At 41.0% G+C, this 19,276-nt stretch overlaps 1 protein-coding gene across 2 annotated transcripts in view; it reads left to right on the top strand.

The window, feature by feature from the left end:
* The window catches only part of ALLC (allantoicase), a 47,444-nt gene extending 33,993 nt beyond the window's left edge, over positions 1 to 13,451 (top strand). For both annotated transcript variants that reach the window (XM_043986750.1, XM_043986751.1), the window contains exons 9-12: positions 1,433 to 1,506; positions 4,696 to 4,804; positions 9,496 to 9,620; positions 13,074 to 13,451. In XM_043986750.1, the coding sequence (XP_043842685.1) occupies positions 1,433 to 1,506; positions 4,696 to 4,804; positions 9,496 to 9,620; positions 13,074 to 13,304 (539 nt within the window). In that variant the 3' untranslated portion in view covers positions 13,305 to 13,451. The remainder of the gene's footprint in view (positions 1 to 1,432; positions 1,507 to 4,695; positions 4,805 to 9,495; positions 9,621 to 13,073) is intronic.
* The last annotated feature ends 5,825 nt before the right edge of the window (positions 13,452 to 19,276 follow it).

Raw genomic sequence — 19,276 nt, 5'->3', positions numbered from 1 at the left:
ATTTTACCCACTGACCCTAGATCCATCCTTTTGATGACAGAACAGGATGATTCTACTTCCTCTTATATTTATGATCATGATGGATTGGAAAGAGTCAAATGGGAGGCTGAGAGATTGGTTAGCTTTTTGCAATAGGACAGGCAAAGAGCCTTTTAAGCATCTGAAAGACAGATTTTGGGTCCTCCCTAATAAAACTTCATCAGAATAAACATTTTTAATTCTTCTAACTAGTTTTATCTGTTCTAGCATTTAAACATCTATTTTAAAATCTCCTGAACACAGGGCTATGCTTAGGGAAAATGCTAGGACTGGAATAAATTAATCTGTTAATTCCTAGTTCTTACCCAACAGTTTTTTGTGCGAAATTATGAACAGCCGTGTGTGTGTGTGTGTGTGCGCGCGCGCATGCATGCACATGTGTGCATGTAGAGAAGAGCCAAAATAGGGTATCCTGTCTTGGCAGGGGTGTGTGTGGAAAGGGGGAGGGAATAGTCCAATAGTGAGTTTACCTCACTGATTGTATGTCTATGGGCTTTGGGTCTTCTCTGAGCACCAAGCAGAGTTGCTTCTTCTCATCTAGCTGCCTGCCTGAGTCACCAGTTTCTATAGTCACTCAATAATCATCCAGATGATTAGGTTTTTCCAAATGTCTACTATGTTCCAGGCACTTTGCCAAGTACTGAGAACACAAAAACACAACTGAGGCTGTCCCTGCCTTCAAGGAGCTTTCATTCTATTAGTTGGAGGGTCCTGGTAATTGCTGTGACTCCTAAGGCTGAATAGGATATTCCAGGGCTATTCTAACCAGCAAAGACCCAGGTTTTGGTGGATGTTTGTCCCTAGTTGAAATAGACTGTGATGATCACCTTCTCCAAGTGTGGAGATGTACTAGAGTGGAACCCTTCTGTAATTATAAACTTTCAGATTCACTTTCCCACTCATTCAACAAACATTTATTAAACACCTTGGGTGTTCAGGATATTGAACTAAGCACTGAAGAAGATATAAAGCTTAGATGAGACAAGGCCTCTACAGTTATTGAACTTAACAGGGGTTATAACACCAATACAGGTAACTACAATATACAATATTGCATGATAAGCATTCTAGAGAGGTTCAAAGTCCCATGTGAGGTATGAGAGGGTAGGTGGTTATTGACCTAGGGGACCATTTGGGGTGATTTTATGATATGAAGCAGATCAATGGTGGTAACACTCCTAATTTTTGGCATAGGTCATTGAACTAAAAGATCAAATAACATTTATTAGCCCCATAGTTATGCCTGAATTTGCAGGTTCATTAACTGATTCAAATAATATATGCTGGAATTATTAGGTAGGTAGAGCTTCTAATTAAATTATCCCTTATGAATGCCTTGTTACCTTTGAAAGAAAATCATATAACATGCTGCTGTATATTATTTTTTAATAAGGTATAGGAAAGGCAAAGTCCATGGCTGATGGTTGGGAAACTGCAAGAAGATTGGACAGGCCACCAATAATAGAAGTAAGGAGATGAAATGTGATTGTGATTTGTAAATGTGATTCAATTCAACAAATATGTTAAGCATCTATAATATGTTTTTTTGGGGGGAGGGGGATTTGTGTTTTTATGGCAATGAGGGTTAGGTGACTTGCTCAGGGTCACACAGCTAGTAGTATCAAGTGTCTGAGGTCGAATTTGAACTCAGGTCCTTCTGAATCCAGGACCGGTGCTTTATCCACTGCATCACCTAGCTGCCCCCAAGCACCTATAATGTGTGAGACCTTGGACTAGGCCCTGGGGATATAAAGAGAGAAGGTTCTGAGAGAGCATACAACATTTACACAGATACATAAATGTTTTATAAAAAATGAAAATACAATATATTTTGAGTAAGAAGAAAGCAACTATAACTATATCAGGAAAAGTTTCCTCTAAGAGGTGTGTGGCACCTGAACTAAACCCCAAAGAAAAATAAGACTCTGGAAAGGTATCAATGATGAAAGAATGAAGTCCAAGAATAGGGACCAGCCTATGTAAAGGCTGGAAGGTGGGAGGTAGAATGCCAAATTTAAGGGAATAGCAAGTAGGCCAGTTTTGTTGGAATGTAGTCTGTGTGAAAAGGAGTAAGTAGTGTACAAGAAGTTGAAAAAATCACAATAAGCTTTTTTTCTTTTTTTTTTTTGGTGTGGCAACGGGGGTTATGTGACTTGCCCAGGGTCACACAGCTAGTGCGTGCCAAGTGTCTGAGGCCGGATTTGAACTCAGATCTTCCTGAATCTAGGGCTGGTATCCACTGTGCCACCTAGCTGCCTCAATAAGCTTTTTTCTAAAAAACTTTAAAGAAACTCTTAATTCTGTCCAAAGTTGCTATAAATGCTATTTGTAGAAATTTAGGGATTCCAAAATATTCACGGATTTTGAGTAATACTTGGAAGAACTCTGAACCCAGATATGCAGGTTACTCTTAATGGTGGTGCAGTGGATAGAGTGCTGGGCCTGCAGTCAGGAAGACTTATCTTTGTGAGTTTGAATCTGGTACAGGTACTTACTAGCTGGGTGACCCTGGGCAAGTCACTTAACCCTGTTTGCCTCAGTTTCCTCATCTCTAAAATGTGCTGGAGAAAGGAATGGCAAACCACTTCAGTATATGCCAAGAAAACCCCAAATGTGGAGTCACAAAGAGTTGGACACAACTGAACAATGGCAAACAAACAATTGATAGTATTACTACACTCTTGGAATATTTAATCATCAGGAATCAATCAAATGCTTGCCATGTTCTAAGCAGTGTGCTGAGCTCTGGGGTTAGAAAAACCAAAAGCATTTTTGCCCTCAGGGAACTAGCTTTCTTATTCTATGCTATCGCTTCTGAAATCAACTTTTAAGTAGGTTGCAATTTAATGATAACAAAATGTACTTGTCAGATTTGGGGAGAAGTCCCTACAATATTGTTTGTGTTTGCAGATGTATAAATGACACATCTGAGAGTGAGGTATAGAGAGTAGGCCTTATAGTTAGGGATGTTTGGACTCAAGTCCTCTGATACATGTTCTCTCTGTGACTGTAGACAAGTCAATGATCTCAGTGTGAGAAGAAATGATCCCAAGGATAAAAATTACAAGGTGTTTTTTTTTTTGGGGGGGCTAATTTGCATTGTGGAGGGAGTTTCCATACTGTGAGTTCCTTATATCTATGACATCACATGTCTGGACAGGCTCGGGGAAAGGATACATAGTATGGACATTTACAACTTAAAGGGTGTGGCAGTGGTAGAGGCTAGAATTCATTCAAATTGTTGGATGGAGGAAGACCTTCAAAGAGTTGGACATGTACCTTTCTTTATGGAAAGATATGAGCAAGGATATTGAATTAACTATATGGGAAAATGTGGAGTGGCCATATTTATTTTTGGAGGCAGTGCTCACATTGATGACATTCTAGATGTATTGAAATAGAGAAGATCTTTGAATTGAAAAATATTCTTTTCTATTATAAGGAATCTGTGATTTCATTTTTTGTGTCTCTGATAAAGATTCTTTCCACTGATAAAGATTCCAGTGCCTCTATACCTAAAAATTGTGACTGAAAATCAAACCACAAATACTCCACATTCCTTGGTGGTCCATTCTATGTGGTTGAGCTTAGTTGGACTATATACCAATCAATCTTTTGGTCTCTACCTGAACACTTTTCAGCTTCATAGTATCTGCTAGAGACTGTACTTTGCTGGTAAATTTGTCAGGATCATCTCCCTAGTGTGTTGAGGATCTGGAGGACTGCTCCAGAGATCTGAAAAAAACTTAGAAAAACAAAATAAAACAACTGTTTTCTATATTTATAATGCCAAGATAAATGTTCACATTTTGTTTGGTCTGACACCTACTCTTCCCTATACCTTTCTAGGATAGGCTTTATCTTAATTATTTCACATGGTCTCTTCTATGTCTCTTCTATATGGCAGCAAATCAGCAGGAGGACAGGCTGTTAAAGTGTATAGATTTAAATAGGAAAAAGCTTGCCATGTGGGAGGAGGTTTACATATGACTTGTAAGAAAATCATCATGGATATTTACCGAATTCAACCATGGCTCAGTCATGACCATGAATTAGGGAATTGAGGGGGGGGGTCATCTATCAAAGAAATATCCCTCCATTCCAAGTAATTTCCAATCAAGTTCAAAGCAAAACTTCTCAGGTATGCCTTAGTTTTGTTTTTGTTGGTTTTTTTTTTGCTGAGGCAACTGGGGTTAAGTGATTTGCCCAGGGTCACACAGCTAGTAAGTGTTAAGTGTCTGAGGCCAGATTTGAACTCAGGTCCTCCTGCATCCAGGGCTGGTGCTTTATCCACTGCGCCATCTAGTTGCCCCTATGCCTTAGTTTTAAAATGAAACTTTCAAAGAATTGGTTATATCACTTTATGAAAAGACATGAATAAGGATACTGAACAGTATGAAAAAATATGTAGGAATTTCCATCTATGTTGTTGGAAGCAACACCTATATTGATGAAATTACAGATACATTAAAATATAGAAAATCATTGGATGGAAATATTCTTTGATACTCTGAGATTTCCATGATTTAAAACTAAGAGAACCACATAGGAAAATACTCAAATTTTGAAATAGAATCTTTACTTTCTCCTGCTTATTTTTATGGTTAGTTTCTTAAGAAGGTTTCAAATGTGTCTGTTCTACTTTTCAAATTACAGACAGATAAAGAAGGCATTCTCCTGGTACCTGGTGGTGAATGGGCGATTTTCAGACTGGCACATCCTGGTGTAATCACTCAAATAGAGATAGACACACATCATTTTAAAGGTAAATGAAGTTTATGCACTGAATATGCATAATGAATATGAATATGAATAAACATATACACTGAAGCAACTGAGGGGATTAGGACAGCAAATGGTTAATTGTGGGAAATGAGTGAATCACACTGACTCCATCTTGTGACTCAGTTGTGGAGATAGCTCAGTTCCCTTTCTATTCAATTAAGATTTTAGTCTAAATTCTGTCTTATGAGAAAACTTATTCAATTATGGATTTCATGGGAAAACCATTGCATTGTTTGAACTGAGCTCTATGTGACTGGGAAGCGGGACTACCTCTGCTTGTTGCTTGGAGACCCTTAACCAAGAACTTAAGTTATGTTAACTAGAAACTCAGTCACATCCAAAGATTGCTGCAAGGTTTTTTCTCACTATTGTCTCAAGCAACTCATATGTTTTATCTGAAAACTGGCCCCATATTGATCAGTAAGTTACTATTTCTATGTTCCTTTGGTTTTTTATAGACACGTGGGTTGGGAGGGAGTGGGATACCTCTTTTTCTGAATTCAGCGAATTAATTGTACCTGCTTGCTCTCTCCCTTCCAACTTGGAAAGTCCCTAATCTTTCCTCCTATTAGAAATCAGATTACCCATGTTGGATTGTTTCCTTTTAATTAATTGGTCTTATTTGATGAATTATTTTTAATATACAAAAATCTGTCTTCCCCTGTATTTGGGGTCCAGTCCTAAGCTGAGGAAGGGACCTAGTCTTGACTTATTAGGCAATTGACATGCATTGCTTAATAAATCAAAATGTTTGGGAACTCAAACCTTTGTTTCCTTAGTTATTTCACGGTTCACCTGCCACAACACATAAGCATTATCAATGATCTTCTGGACAAAAATTCAGGATGATCTGTTTGTGTATTCCAGGCAAAGCATGAAAATTGTAATCTCCTTGTGACTGTTCATAGGAGGGTTGGTATTCCTTGTAATTAAGACATAGAGGCTCTCAAAATGAATGCCTGTATGAAGGATGAAATTTTATGGTATTAATAATATGTGTATCAACAGAGAAGTAGCTAGAGAGTTGGATTCAAGTCTCATCTCTGACATCCTGACTCTGTGACCCAGGGAATGGGAAAAATCACTTAATCTTTCAGTGTCTCAGTCAACTTTCTATGGATGTGCTTTGGTGGAGGGAGTTTCTATATCAGGAGTTTAGTGACTGGGCTTTCTTCCTAGTACTTATGGAATTTCATGTCTAATGGGGGAGAAAACCCCAAATCTGACATGTCTATAATTCTTCTTGCCCCACTGTGACTTTTGGTGGTCTTCAGTACTGTGGGAAGAACTATAGGACAGTCTGATCCTCCTCCCTGCCCCCTTCCAACACCAGACCCTAGGAATCAAATGGATGAGGTTGTTACAGACTCCTCTTTCTCTGGGGTAACCCCCTCCAACTAGCTAGGACCCTGTCCCTATAGAAGTGGAAATTCACAAAGGACCTCCTATCAGCCATTTATTCCTTACTGAAAATATAAGTCACTGTGTTCTCCCTCCAAAGCATATATACGTTTTAAATCTTATCTCCAGTTGTGGAATAAAAGGACTCATCTTACTTGATAAAAGGATCTCAGGCATCAGTGGAGATTTGGGAAAAGAAGGTATTTTGACAGCAGTCAGGGAAGCCCCTCCACCATTTCATGTTGGATAACCTATAGCCATTTCAAATTCAACATACCCAGAACACAATTCATGATCTTTTGACTTGGCTTCCCTTCATCTTTCTGTCCAACTTTCCAACTTCCTTCCATCCTTTTTCTTTTTTTTTTTTTAGTGAGGCAATTGGGGTTAAGTGACTTGCCCAGGGTCACACAGCTAGTAAGTATTAAGTGTCTGAGGCCGGATTTGAACTCAGGTCCCCCTGAATCCAGGGCCGGTGCTCTCTCCACTGCGCCACCTAGCTGCCCCCCTCGATCCCTTCTAAACTTTTATTTTTCTGTCAGCCCCACTGTTCTAATTTGCCAGACTCTCAGCCCCAGCATTATCCATTAGCACAGAATTATTATTTGGCTTCCTGAGGTTGGAGGGCCTGGAGGCAGGTTAAGGAGTGGTGGGACTTCCTATTATTTTTCTTTGAAGTCTCTCTGAGAGCATACCAGGGCCTTGCTTTATAAGGAGCTGGATTTCCCAGATTCAGGCAGTAATGGAAAGAGTATTGAATTTGTTATCATAAGACTTGGATTTGAATCCTAGATCTATAATTTATTGCATGGATGACCTTGGACATATTCCTTAACTTCTTTGAGCCTTAGTTTCCTCATCTGTAAAGTGGGGAAATTGGATTGGATGATTTCTAAGGATCCTTTCAGGTCTGAATCGTATGATTCCTAACCATCTCCTATACACTTGGATTTATATCCCAGTTTTGTTACTTTTTAATTGTGTAACTTACTTTTTAGTTTCCCTTTATGTAAAATGAAAGGGTCAGTCTCTGATCTTCAAGGAATTCTCTGACTCTTTGACTTCTGAAGGACTCTGGGAAAACCACAATTCCTACTTCAAGCCTTCCTTCTGAGATGGACCTAATAATGCACAAGAAAACCACAGTCTCAGGGTTCGTAGGGACCACAGAGGCCATATAGACTTATCAATACTGAAAAAAACAAGTGGCCAGCCTCTAGGTCCTCCAATGAGGAGGAACCCACGACTTCCCAAGGTAGCCCATTTCATTTTGGGATAGCTCTAATTGTTAGGAAGTTTTTTTTTTTAACGTCAAAATCTACCTCTCTGCACCTTCTATGCTGCTTAATGGTTGTAGCCTCTGGGAATAAGCAGGACAAGTCTAATCTCTCTACTGATAGTTGAAGATTATTATCATGCCCTTCTCTCTCCAGTATAAACATTACAATTCATTCAAAAAGGGTTCTCATGGCATGTTCTTCAGTCCTTTCAACATCTTGATTGTTCTTTCCTGAACAACAAGAAGCCCAGGTTGGAGATACCGTGAATCCTCATCATGGTACAATGGGACAATTGCTGCATCTAGAATCAGAGGCTCTGGGTGCAAATCCCAGCATTGTCACTCACTCCCTGTGTGACCTTGGGAAAATCAAGTAACCTTTCTGGGCCTCTGTTTCCTTATCTGTGAAAATGAGAGGGTTAGACTAGATAATCTCTAAAGTTTCTTTGAGCTCTAAATTTGTGGTCCTGTGAGTTCCCACTATTCTTCCTGGAAACTCTAGGGAGCCACTAGAGTTTATAGAGCAGGGAAATGTCAGTTAGACCTGTGCTTAAGGAAAATCACTTTGGCAGCTGGCTACAGGATGGGTTGGTATAGAGAGAGACTTGAGGCTGGAGACCAATTTGAAGGCTATTGCAGTCATCCAAGTAAGAGGTAATGAGGGCTTGAACTAGGGTGGTAGCTATGTGAATGGAAAGAAGGGGGCATTTACAAAAGATGTGATGAAGGGAAAAATGACAAGATTTGGCAATGGCTTGGTTATGTGGGATGAGTGAGGGTGAAGAATTGAGGATGACATTGGTTGTGATCCTGGGTAACTGGAGGAATGGTAGTGTCCTAGACAAAATAGGTAAGTTTCGTAGAGGGGAGAGTTTTGTTTGTTTGTTTTTTAATGGAAAGATATGGCCACACTGAGTTTGAGATGTCTGTGAAACAACCAATTTGAAATATCATTGAAAAAATACTGGATTCTCTATCCTGGGCCCTTTTTTCCCCTTCTTTCTATATTTGGTGATGTTATCACCTTCTGTGGGTTTGTAATATCTATTCAAATGACTCATACATGTATATACATATGTATATATATAGATGTGTGTATATATACATATACATATACATATATATCCAGACCAAGTCTCTCTTCTTAGCTCCAGTCCTACCTCATCACCAAATGCCTACAACATACTCTCTTTCCTCAAGTCCCTTGATTTCCATTTCCGTACCCAATGGATATATTGGGATGATGGAAATATACCCCTAACATTCTCTTCCCCCAACACTTCTAGGACCACATCATCATCACTACTCCCCTTATCCTCACTTCTTTCCTCCAAGACCTTGAGAATAATCAAAAGATGGTGCTTCCCACAAAATATTTGGGTCCTCTTTCCTAGGTCCTCTTCTCCTACATAAACAGCTCCCACTAAAGCCTTAGCAATGGAGAGATGTTCTGGACAAATGTAGCCTGTAGCAGAACACTGTGAAACTCTTGACTACAGTGTGCTTTGTTTATGCAGAATATTTGTTATCACAGCCCTATATATCTTATTTTATTGTCACATTAGAAAATATGATGCCACCATGAAAATATTTTTCCCAGCTTCATGATAATTCCAGATGTGCCAAATAGCAGTATGCCGAGTGATTAAATTTGTAGGCTAGGAAGTTTATCAAACACATTCCACCTTCAAGGATAGAATATTATTCATTTAAACTTAATGTGCCTGACAATTAACATATGTCAGGCCATCCCTCATGCCTTAGAAGAACATATCCTCATTTATTCTTCAAGGCAATGGCAACCTGGGCATATACTTGGCGACCCACTTTCACAATTATCTGTGTACTCTCTATCTCTAAAATTCAAGCCTTGGAAAAATAGATTACCCCTCCCTTGCCTTGCAGCAAAAAGTTTTGTGTCTGACATCAGCAAGAACCCTGCACTTATGGCTAAGTAGGCTATTGTCTATGTCTCCATTCTCTTCTATTAGGTAATTACCCAGATACCTGCAAACTTGATGGGTGTGTTCTAACGACTCCAGAGGAAGAAGAAGGTATTTTGCAAAAGTGGCATTTACCAAGTGTCAAGTGGAAACCACTGCTTTCTGTCACAAAGGTGAGTGACTGCCCTATTTTTTTTTGGGTAGGATAACACTAGGTGAGTAGTTGGTCAAAATGCCAATTTGGGGAGAAATTATGATGACCAGAGATTTCTCCTGGGGAGTGAAGTTGAACATTAATCAACCAATAAGCATTTATTAAGGACATTAAACACTGTTTTAGGGAGGAATTATTTACAAATAATGAAACAATCCCCGATTTTAAGAAGCTTACATTCTAATGGGAGACACACAGACATATATCATAATAATAATAATAAAAATAATAAAGAAGGAATGGAACAAGCATTTATTAAACATCTACCATGTACCTACCATTATGTTAAGCAATTTACAAATATCTTATTTGATCCTGACAACCCTGGCAGGCAGATACTATTATCCTCCCCATTTTATAGTAGAGGAAACTGAGGCAAATAGAAGTTAAGTGACTTGCCCAAGGTCATCTAGCTAGTGGGTGTCTACTTATAGTTTTGAGATCAGGTCTTCCTGACTCCAGGTGTGATGATCTATTCATGGTGCCACCTAGCTGCTGTCTCTTAAATAAAATAATGTAAAGAGAATAAATGGGTAGGGAGTTTCTTAGACTAATTTTGAATAGCAATGTTCATTTGAAAATGTATGTGATAGATGAGCATGTAGTAGGTTCTGGATTTCTATTCTTTTGTGTTTCTTAATAATTGCTTTTATTTTGAAAGTTAGTACATACAAACAAGTCATAGGTTCATCTTCAATAGATTTGTGATCTCATAAGTGGGGACTCTCCTCCCCTAGAGGCAGCTACATAGTGAAGTGGATAGAGTGCTGCATCTGGAGTCAGAAAGACCTGAGTTCAAATCTGGATTCAGATACTTACTAGCTGTGTGACCTGGGCAAGTCAAATACTGTCTGTCTGCTTCAGTGCTTTAACTGTAAATTGGGGAAAATAATAGCACCTGCCTCCCAGAATTATTGTAAGGATCAAATTAGTTAATATTTGTCAAGTGCTCGGTGCTTAATAAATGTTTCTTCCCTTTCTCCTCCTCCTCCTTCTCCTCTTTCTCCTCTCCCTCCCCCTTCCCCTTCCCCTTCTCCTTCTCCTCCCTTTCCCCTCTCTTCCCTCTCTCCATGCCTCTGCAACCAACAGGGGCTCTGAGAATGCTGCCCTTTAATCCTTCCTCTCTCCATCCCACCCCCATCTAGTGGATAGCTCCTCTGACCACTACTTGGAGGTTCAGTAGTTTTTCTCATGAGCTTAGTTGGAATTTAACCAGACCTTAGATCTGGTAGGCATTTGAAAAATATACTCTTGGATGCCATGTGGTAAAAATGAATTGGATAATCTCAACATTCTAAGTAGCTCTACATTTATTATCCTAAGAATTAAAAACTTTTTTCTTTGCTATGAATAAAGGCCTCACTCCCCTGCTTACATTTCCTGTACTATCACATAGCCCTACTCTCTAAAAAGGGAGGGTGGGATCTCAAGGAGAGCCTTGAACTGCAGAAAGCCAAGGACAATTGTTTCCTTTTCTGTCTCATATATATATATATATTATGTATATATATGTGTGTGTATGTGTATATATGTATACACACACACACATATATATACATGTATGTATTTTTTCCAGGGGTGGGGGTGAGGAGGTGGGAAGGGGCTGGTGGTCAAAGTTAATGAAATTAGTATTATCTGTCTTCCTTGCCAGAGTTTTATTCATCAGTATCTTTTTCTGTATTAATAATTATGGATTAAGGGAAAGAACATTCCCAGTGGGTCTTAAATTCAGGAAGTTCAAGTATAAATCTCTGCTCTGCCATTGGGTGTGTAACCCTGTAAACTAATAAACTATCTCAGAGGGCTGATTCAAGGAAACTAATTCATAAATTTTGGAACATTATGGAAATGTTAGTTGTTCTTATAATTATTATGGGATATCACAGCTGGAAGGGATCTTCAAACACTTCTTAGTCCAGTTGCCTCATTTTACATCTCAATAGGCAGCCAGATGATGCAGTGGATAGTGTCAGGAAGATCTGAGTTAAAATTCTGCCTTAGACATTATGTGACTGTGGGCAAGTCACTTGATCTTTCTGTGTCTGTTACCCCATCTGTAAATTGGGGGTGATAATAGCAGGGATAATAATAACAGGGTTGTGGTGAGGATTAAATGAATGAATATGTATAAAGTGCCTGAAAACCTCAAAACACCATATAAATTTAATGATGATGATGAGGAGGAGACTGAAGTTCCAAGAGGACAAGTAAGTTGGTCTAAATCACTAATGAGTGGCAAAACTAGGATTGAACCTAGGACCTTTGATTCCCAATGAAGTCCTTGTAAAATTACTCCAAGCTGCTTCTTCTTATTTTACAATAATAAAGCAAAACTCCATGGGAAAGCCCCTGGAGTGCTTCAGTCAGGGGATAGGACTAATAATGCTTGCCTTATACAGTGTCATACCAAGCTTTTTCTAGAGGGTTCCTCCCCTGCACGCGCCCCCCCCCCCCCACTTTTTGAAGGACATAGTTCTTCAGTTTCTCCAGAGAAGGAAGTGCTTAGTATGTGCCACACAACTAAACTCCCAGATACATAGATCTTAATTATAGCCTGTTTTCAAATTTCCCTTACTCTCCCCTTACTCTTGGTTTCCATATACATACAAATATATATGTACACACACATACATTTGAAGCAATTGGTGTTAGTTGAGTGACCTTCCCAGGATCACACAGCTAATATATGTCTGAGGCTAGCTATGAATTCGGGTTCTCCTGACTGCTGCTCTATTCATAGCGCCACCCAGTGGCCCCTTCCCAAATAGATGAGGGTAAATGCCATATCTCCTGGTTCTTTATATCCATCCAACCCTCTTTTCTTATCTTCCTCCATCTAAGTCATGTAATAGTCATGAGACCAAGCTCTCTCTGAGCCTCAGTTTCCTTCTCTATAAAATGAGGAGGTGAGATGATCTTGGCATATAGTAGGCATTTAGCAAATGCTTGTTGACTTCACTAGGTGATCACTAAGGGCCCTTCTAGCTATAAATCCTATGATAATGACATAACAGTCAGTCAGTCAGTAGACATTTATTTAGCTCCTATTAATGGGCCAAGAACTGTACTAAGTGCTGGAGATACAAAGAGAGGGAAAAGACAGCCCCTGCCCTCATGGAGCTGACAATCTAATCGAGTGCTGGACTTCGGATCCGGTGAGACCTGGCTTTGAATCCTCCCCCTAACACTTGGTAGAGGTGTGATCTGGGTAAATCTCTGAGCCTTAGTTTCCTTATCTGTAGTTTTTACCTCCAAGGGGGTGCTGTGAGGTTTGAATGAGAAAAATGTCATGAAAGGACATTACACACCTCAAGCCCCTGCCTAGAAACATCACCATTACAAGTTCCAGATCCCCCAAACCACCAGTTATGTTCTCACCAGGGTTTCTCTTGCCCTTGATTCTCTTCCTCAGCTGTCGTCCCACAAGAAGCATTTCTTCGATAGTGTTGCCCTCCAGCTTCAGAATGTCATCACACATGTGAAAATTACCATTGCTCCGGATGGGGGACTGAGTCGGCTTCGTTTGCGGGGCTTCCCCAGCTCCATCTGCCTCCTACGGCCCAGTGAAAGGGTGATGTCCTCCCGACGATTCCCTGTGATCGTGCCTTTGAGAGCAATGAATTCTACCTTCAAAATCACCTGAAATTGACATAGTAGTTAAATGTTAAGCATCGCGGTAACATGCTTTCTTGGAACATTTTGAACATCTGGACCTTTAGAAACATTTGCGTTTTTATCTCTTTGAGATCGAGATGATTCCTGGTGACATAATAAAACATTTCCTCCCCCACCTCCAAGAGATTCATGTTTTCTGGATGGGTGTGTAAACTTTGGCTATATTGGAATGAAGTTGTTCTTGTGCAAATGGAAATGTAATACAAGGCTCTGTGAGGGAGTTTTCTTTGTCACTTATTGTAGTTGTTCAGTAGTATCTAACTTTCCATGACCCCATGGATCATAGCATGCCAATACCGTCCATGAGATAATGGAGTGGTTTGTCATTTCCTTCTCAGTGGATTGAGGCAAACAGAGTGGTTTGCCCAGGGTCACATAGCTAGTAAGCATCTGAGGCCAGATTTGACTCAGGTTTTTCTGACTCCAGGCCACTGAGTTACCTAACCGCCTCTTTTTTACCTGTAGGAAATAATAATGGAATACTTTCATTCCACAATTTTATATATGTATTTTTATATATATTTATATATATATCTGTATGTGTATGTGTACACACACATATATACACATGTACATGCATGTGTATGTATAAAGTCATTCAACAAACATTAAGTATAGTCTGGAGACAGAGGACCTGGGTCCAAGTTCTGGTTCTAACATTCTTCTGGCACAGATCTTCATGGAGCTTATGGTCAAAAGTAGTATGGTTGAGTTTATTTTTGATTTAGCAAACCCAGTGAGAAGGCATGGATTTGGAAACAGAAGGCCTAGGTTCAAATCCTGCCCTTGTCACTTGCTACCTGTATGACTTGTGGACAAGTCATTTGACTCCTATGGATCTGAGTTTCCTCATCTTTAAAATGCGGGAGCTGGAATAGATGGACTCTCAGGTCCCTTCTAACTCTAAGCCTATGAAACTATGAATCCAATTGTCTGTAAAACACTTTTGGCACTTTAGTTCATGGAAGAAAATGATGATGATGATGACAAGTGCTTTAAGGTTTGCAAAGCACTTGTCATGTATTAACTCATTTGTTCCTCACAAAACCCCAATGGAGTAGATGTTTATTATATCCATTTTAGAGATCAGTTAACACAGAGAACTTAAGTGACTTGTCCAGGTCACACAGCTAGTAAGATATCTGAGGCAGGATTCAAACACAGGTCTTCCTCACTTCACATCTTGTACTCTATCCACTGATCCATCCTAGTTGCCTAGAAGGCTAGGTAGACCCTTTTCCTTTAAGTAGCTTAGTGAAGAAAATAGTTATAGCTGAAGCAAGAAAACCAGTGAGAACTCCACACCTTGGTAGCTGAAGATAAAAATCCCAATTTTGATATGTAGAAGCTATGTAACCCTGGGCAAGGGACTCTCTGAACTTCAGTTTGCTCATCCATAAAATGGGGGCAATAATTCTTAATTTTTTGTGCCTCACAGGGTCATCATTAATTCGCTCCTTCACTCACCATTTACTTATTTATTTTTCACTCACCATTTATTAAGAGTCTACATGATATGTGAGTCACTGTTCTAGGCACTGGGATACAAAGACAAAAAAAATTCAACACTCTCTGCCATATAGAGGTGGGAGCTCTCATTCAACTGATAAGAAAAGTATTTGTAAAACGTTAATGTGCTATAGAAATAGGAGTAAGGTATTGCTCTACTAAGCTTTGTGACATCTCAGGTGACTATTGAAGTACTACTGCTTATGAACTATGAACTACTCCAATGGAACCAAGATGTCTTAAATGGTAGTATTTATTTCTTCCTGTGGGACAGAACACAACCCACCCATACCTTTTCCCATGGAGCCTCCACAAAGCATTTACCCAATGTGCTGGAAGCAGGTTCGTATAAATGCTCACAGGGAAAATTTAACAGTTAGCACTCATGAGCTGGTTGGAGCTGGCTCTAGTAACATCTCTCACTGAAGGTTTCCTTCCCATCAAGGACTTTAATATTGTGTTGACGTTCCATTGCCACTTGAGCTATTAATCTGTTACTCCTATGTCTCAATATATGATCAGCCTACTGCCTGTTCTGACAATCCACTTCCTAGATACTATTCCTCATGCTATTTATTGTGGATAGGGGGCAGCCAGGTGCTGCAGTGGTCAGAGAACTGGCCCTGAAGTTGGGAGGATTTAAGTTCAAATCTGTTCTCAGACACTAACTGTGTGACCCTGGGCAAGTCACTTAACCCCAATTGTCTTAAACATCCAGGGCCAGCTCCAGTTGTCCTGATACATATCTTGCCATTGGACCCAGATGGCTCTGGAAGAGAGAGTGAGGTTGGTGATCTTGCACAGCCCTCCCTCACTTAAATCTTCTTCAGTGCAAATCATGACATCACCCTGATGTCATGGCCCTTTTCAGGAACGAAGGACAAAAAACATTTTTCATAATAGACAACATCCTGAAATTTACTCAATCCCATCACATCCTTTCCATTACTCTCTCCTTTATCCATAATTCTTTTTCTTTAGAATTCAGTTTTGAAGAATCTGTTCTTTGAATTCAATTTAGCCTATGGAAAATGCTTTATTTGTTTTAAAACAACAAACATCATGCTGTAACGATTGGAATAACGCCACCTGCTGGAGACTTACTGTAGAAGAGTTCCGCCCATGAAGCGAAGGTCTTTGAGGGCAAGACCAGGAGTCTTTTCTTTGGCGTCAGGAAGTGACGCGGGCTAGTGGGAGGAAGAAGTGGGGAGCCTGGCACTCAGTCTCACTCTTTTTCCTTTGGACTCTGGTGGAGAGCGGAGCTAGAAATGTGCTCTCCCTTTAATAGATAGGAATCTAGGCCTTTCTCTCTCTCTTTACCAAATTCTTATTCTCCTTAATAAATGCTTAAAGTCTAACTCTTGCTAAAGCTTATAATTTATTGGCGACCACTCATTAGATATTTTACACAGTTTAGCTAGAATTTTAGCCCTTAACAATTCATTATCTACCTACGTGCAAGTCATCATGTTAGGTGCTAGAGAGATACAATGACAATCACATCCAAACATTCCCTGCTACAAGAAGTGTGCATCCTATTTTTTTGGGGGGTGGGGCAATGAAGGTTAAATGACTTGCACAGGGTCACACAGCTAGTAAGTGTGAAGTGTGTGAGGCTGGATTTGAACTCAGGTCTTCCTAATCGAGGACCGGTGCTTTATCCACTGCACCACCTCGCTGCCCTGCTTTCTATTTTAAAAAGTAAAATGAGAATGACTATTGTCCACTTATTCCTAAAGAGATGTTATCTCTGGGCAGAGGTGAAAAGGATTTGAATTCTGGCTTTGGTACTTACTATGCATCATTTTACAACTTCATGAAACTTAATGTGAAAAGTAGGTTTATTACAAGAGAAATGAACATGCATGTGGAACCCAAAGAGTTCAAAATCCATACAAAAGTTTGCATATTTATGATAGTAGGACAACGGGAGGAGGAGAAAAAACAAATCTCCATCTAAAGAGGCATGACATGGGAGGGGCAAAGCATTCAGTAAAGGTGAGAAAAGGACAAAACTTCTAAGGAAGGGGAGCAGCAAGGTGATGGCAAAAGTTGCATTCTTTTCCTTTGGAAACTGTTAGACTATGATAGGATGGTCTGCTTATCTACAAGGGTCCCAGGCACACAAGTGATTTCTCAGCCTAGTGAAGGTTGATCTTGACTTCCAAGGACCCACAGGGAGTCCAGTTTGGGATGCAAACAACAAATTATGTCAGCCGGGGGAGGGGGTGGCTTTGTCCTTGACACACTTAAGGCCCCCTGTATAGTTTGGGTCTGGTGTTTCTAGAAAATATAGCAATTCAAAAAGACAAGTTTAGGGGACTCCTTAACATTCCTTAACATATGTGAGAGGCCTTGGGAAAGTGATTTTCTCTCTCTGAGCTTCAGATGAGGGGTGGGATTAGACAAATTTTTAGGTCTTTTCCATCTCTAAATCTATGATCCTCTGAATCTGATTCTAGAACTCTAAGGAATCCTAGAGGTTATCTAATCTGGACCCTCCATTCTACATAAAAGGAAATTGAGGCACAGAAAGAGCAAGTGACTCGTTCAAAGTCACTGAAGAAAATGAGTGATGAATCAGAAACGGACTTCAAGAAGCCAGTTTAGAGGCATCAGGCCATTTTTCTGTCTCAGCAAAGTCACTATGCCCAGTGCCCTAGTTGGCTGAGACAGGGATGATCCTGGCTCAAGTATGAATGAAAGGGAAGTTTAAAATTGGTGAACTGCATTTGTCTTTGTCATCACTGTGAACCAAGTTCAGAGCCTCTTCTTTCTTCCTCTGGACTCATTCCAGGTCTTGACAGTCGTTCTGCTGATTTCCCAGAAGCCTCAGATTTCCTCTCTTTGACAGCTTTTGTTCTTCCCCAGGCAGTACAAGGAAAGGAGCACTGGTCTTAAGGGGCAAAAAGTCTGGGCACTTGATACTGATTTGACCATGGCAAGTCATTTAATTTCTCTGTACCTCAGAGGGTTAGGGAAATTGGATTAAATATATTGATTTAAAAAATTTCTTCCATAGGGAGGACAGACTTGCCCAAAGTCTCAGACTACCTGGCAGAAGCAGGTTTCCAAACATGGGCTTATTTGATTCCAAATCGAGTTTGCTTCCCTGTGCACTAACACTGTCTGGCTCAAATAATCCCTGATGCAAAACTGAAAGGGACCTTAGAAATCAACCCTCTGTTTTTTTTGTTGTTGTTGTTGTTATTGTTGTTCGTTCGTTTTTTTTTTTTCAGTCATGTCCGACTCTTCTCGACCCCATTGAGATTTTTTTTTTTTTGGCTAAGATACTGGAGTGGTTCTCTATTTCCTTTCCCCTTTTACAGATGAGGAAATTGAGGCAAACAGGGTTAGGGTTAAATGACTTGCCCAAGGTCACACAGCTAGTACTAGTGTCTGAGGTAAAATTTGAACTCAGGTTTTCTTGAGGCAAGGCTAAGCACCCTATCCACTGTACCACTTAGCTGCCTCTCCTTTTACAGATGAGGAAACCGAGGTCCAGAGAGAACTGATTTGCTCAGGGTCAGGCGGGTGTTAGGTGGCTGTCAAGATTCGAACAACGATCTAGGATTTCCAAGTTCAGTGCTCTTTACACTGCGCCTTCCTGACTTCCTCCAGTTCGAATCCTGACTCCGTCACCATCCAGCAGTGTGACCATGAGCAAGCCACATATCCACTGCGGGCCTCAGTATCCCCACCTAGTGGGGCCGTAGGGGATTGGACCAGACGACCTACGAGAACTATCGTGTGCTAAATCCCACCACCTGAGCGCCCCCCGCCCCCTTCATCTCTCTCCACCCCCTCGCAGGGTGCCGCTCCTTTCTCTTTCTTTGCCTAGGCTGTCCCACCCGAGCGAGCGGTCACAATCGCTCCCAGCACGCGTCAATGCCCGCCCCCCGGGGCGGGGACAGGTGGGAGCCTAGGTAGAGCGGCCCCTAATCTAGCCTGACCGCCAGACCTGTTACCACCCGAGATCCCCGCTGGCGGCGGCATCCTGCGCAGCTGCTGCGGCCGGGAGTGGGGGGGGGGGCAGATTTGCAGGCAAGAGAGAGTCCTCCCCAGTCCTGGGGGCTCACCCCACGGCCGCAGTCATGTAGTGATGCTCCAGGGACCAGAGTCTCAGGCGCTGCTCCTGCTGCTAGATAGCCTAGTCTCCTGCTCTCTGACGCCCAGTCCACCTAGAGAGAGAAGGGAAGGGAAGGCAAAGAAAAGTCGAAGCCCAAACCAACTTCTCCAAAACGCTTCTCGGGGAGAGTTGCCTTCACTGCCGCCCCGCACTCAGAACCTTACCCCTCCCTGCTCTTCTGCCCCGACGGGGGTTGGAACTTTGGAGGGCTGGGGGCGGGGTGCACGGCAGCAGAAGGGGCCCCTCTCGAGGTATATGTCTCTTAGTTGATTGGATAGTTGGCCTCCCCTTCCCCAGCCACC

This window comes from Dromiciops gliroides, chromosome 2 (genome assembly GCF_019393635.1).
Source record: "Dromiciops gliroides isolate mDroGli1 chromosome 2, mDroGli1.pri, whole genome shotgun sequence".
NCBI lineage: Eukaryota > Metazoa > Chordata > Mammalia > Microbiotheria > Microbiotheriidae > Dromiciops > Dromiciops gliroides.
The sequence above is the reverse complement of the archived record's forward strand: the minus strand, read 5'-3'. Positions and strand labels throughout refer to the sequence as shown.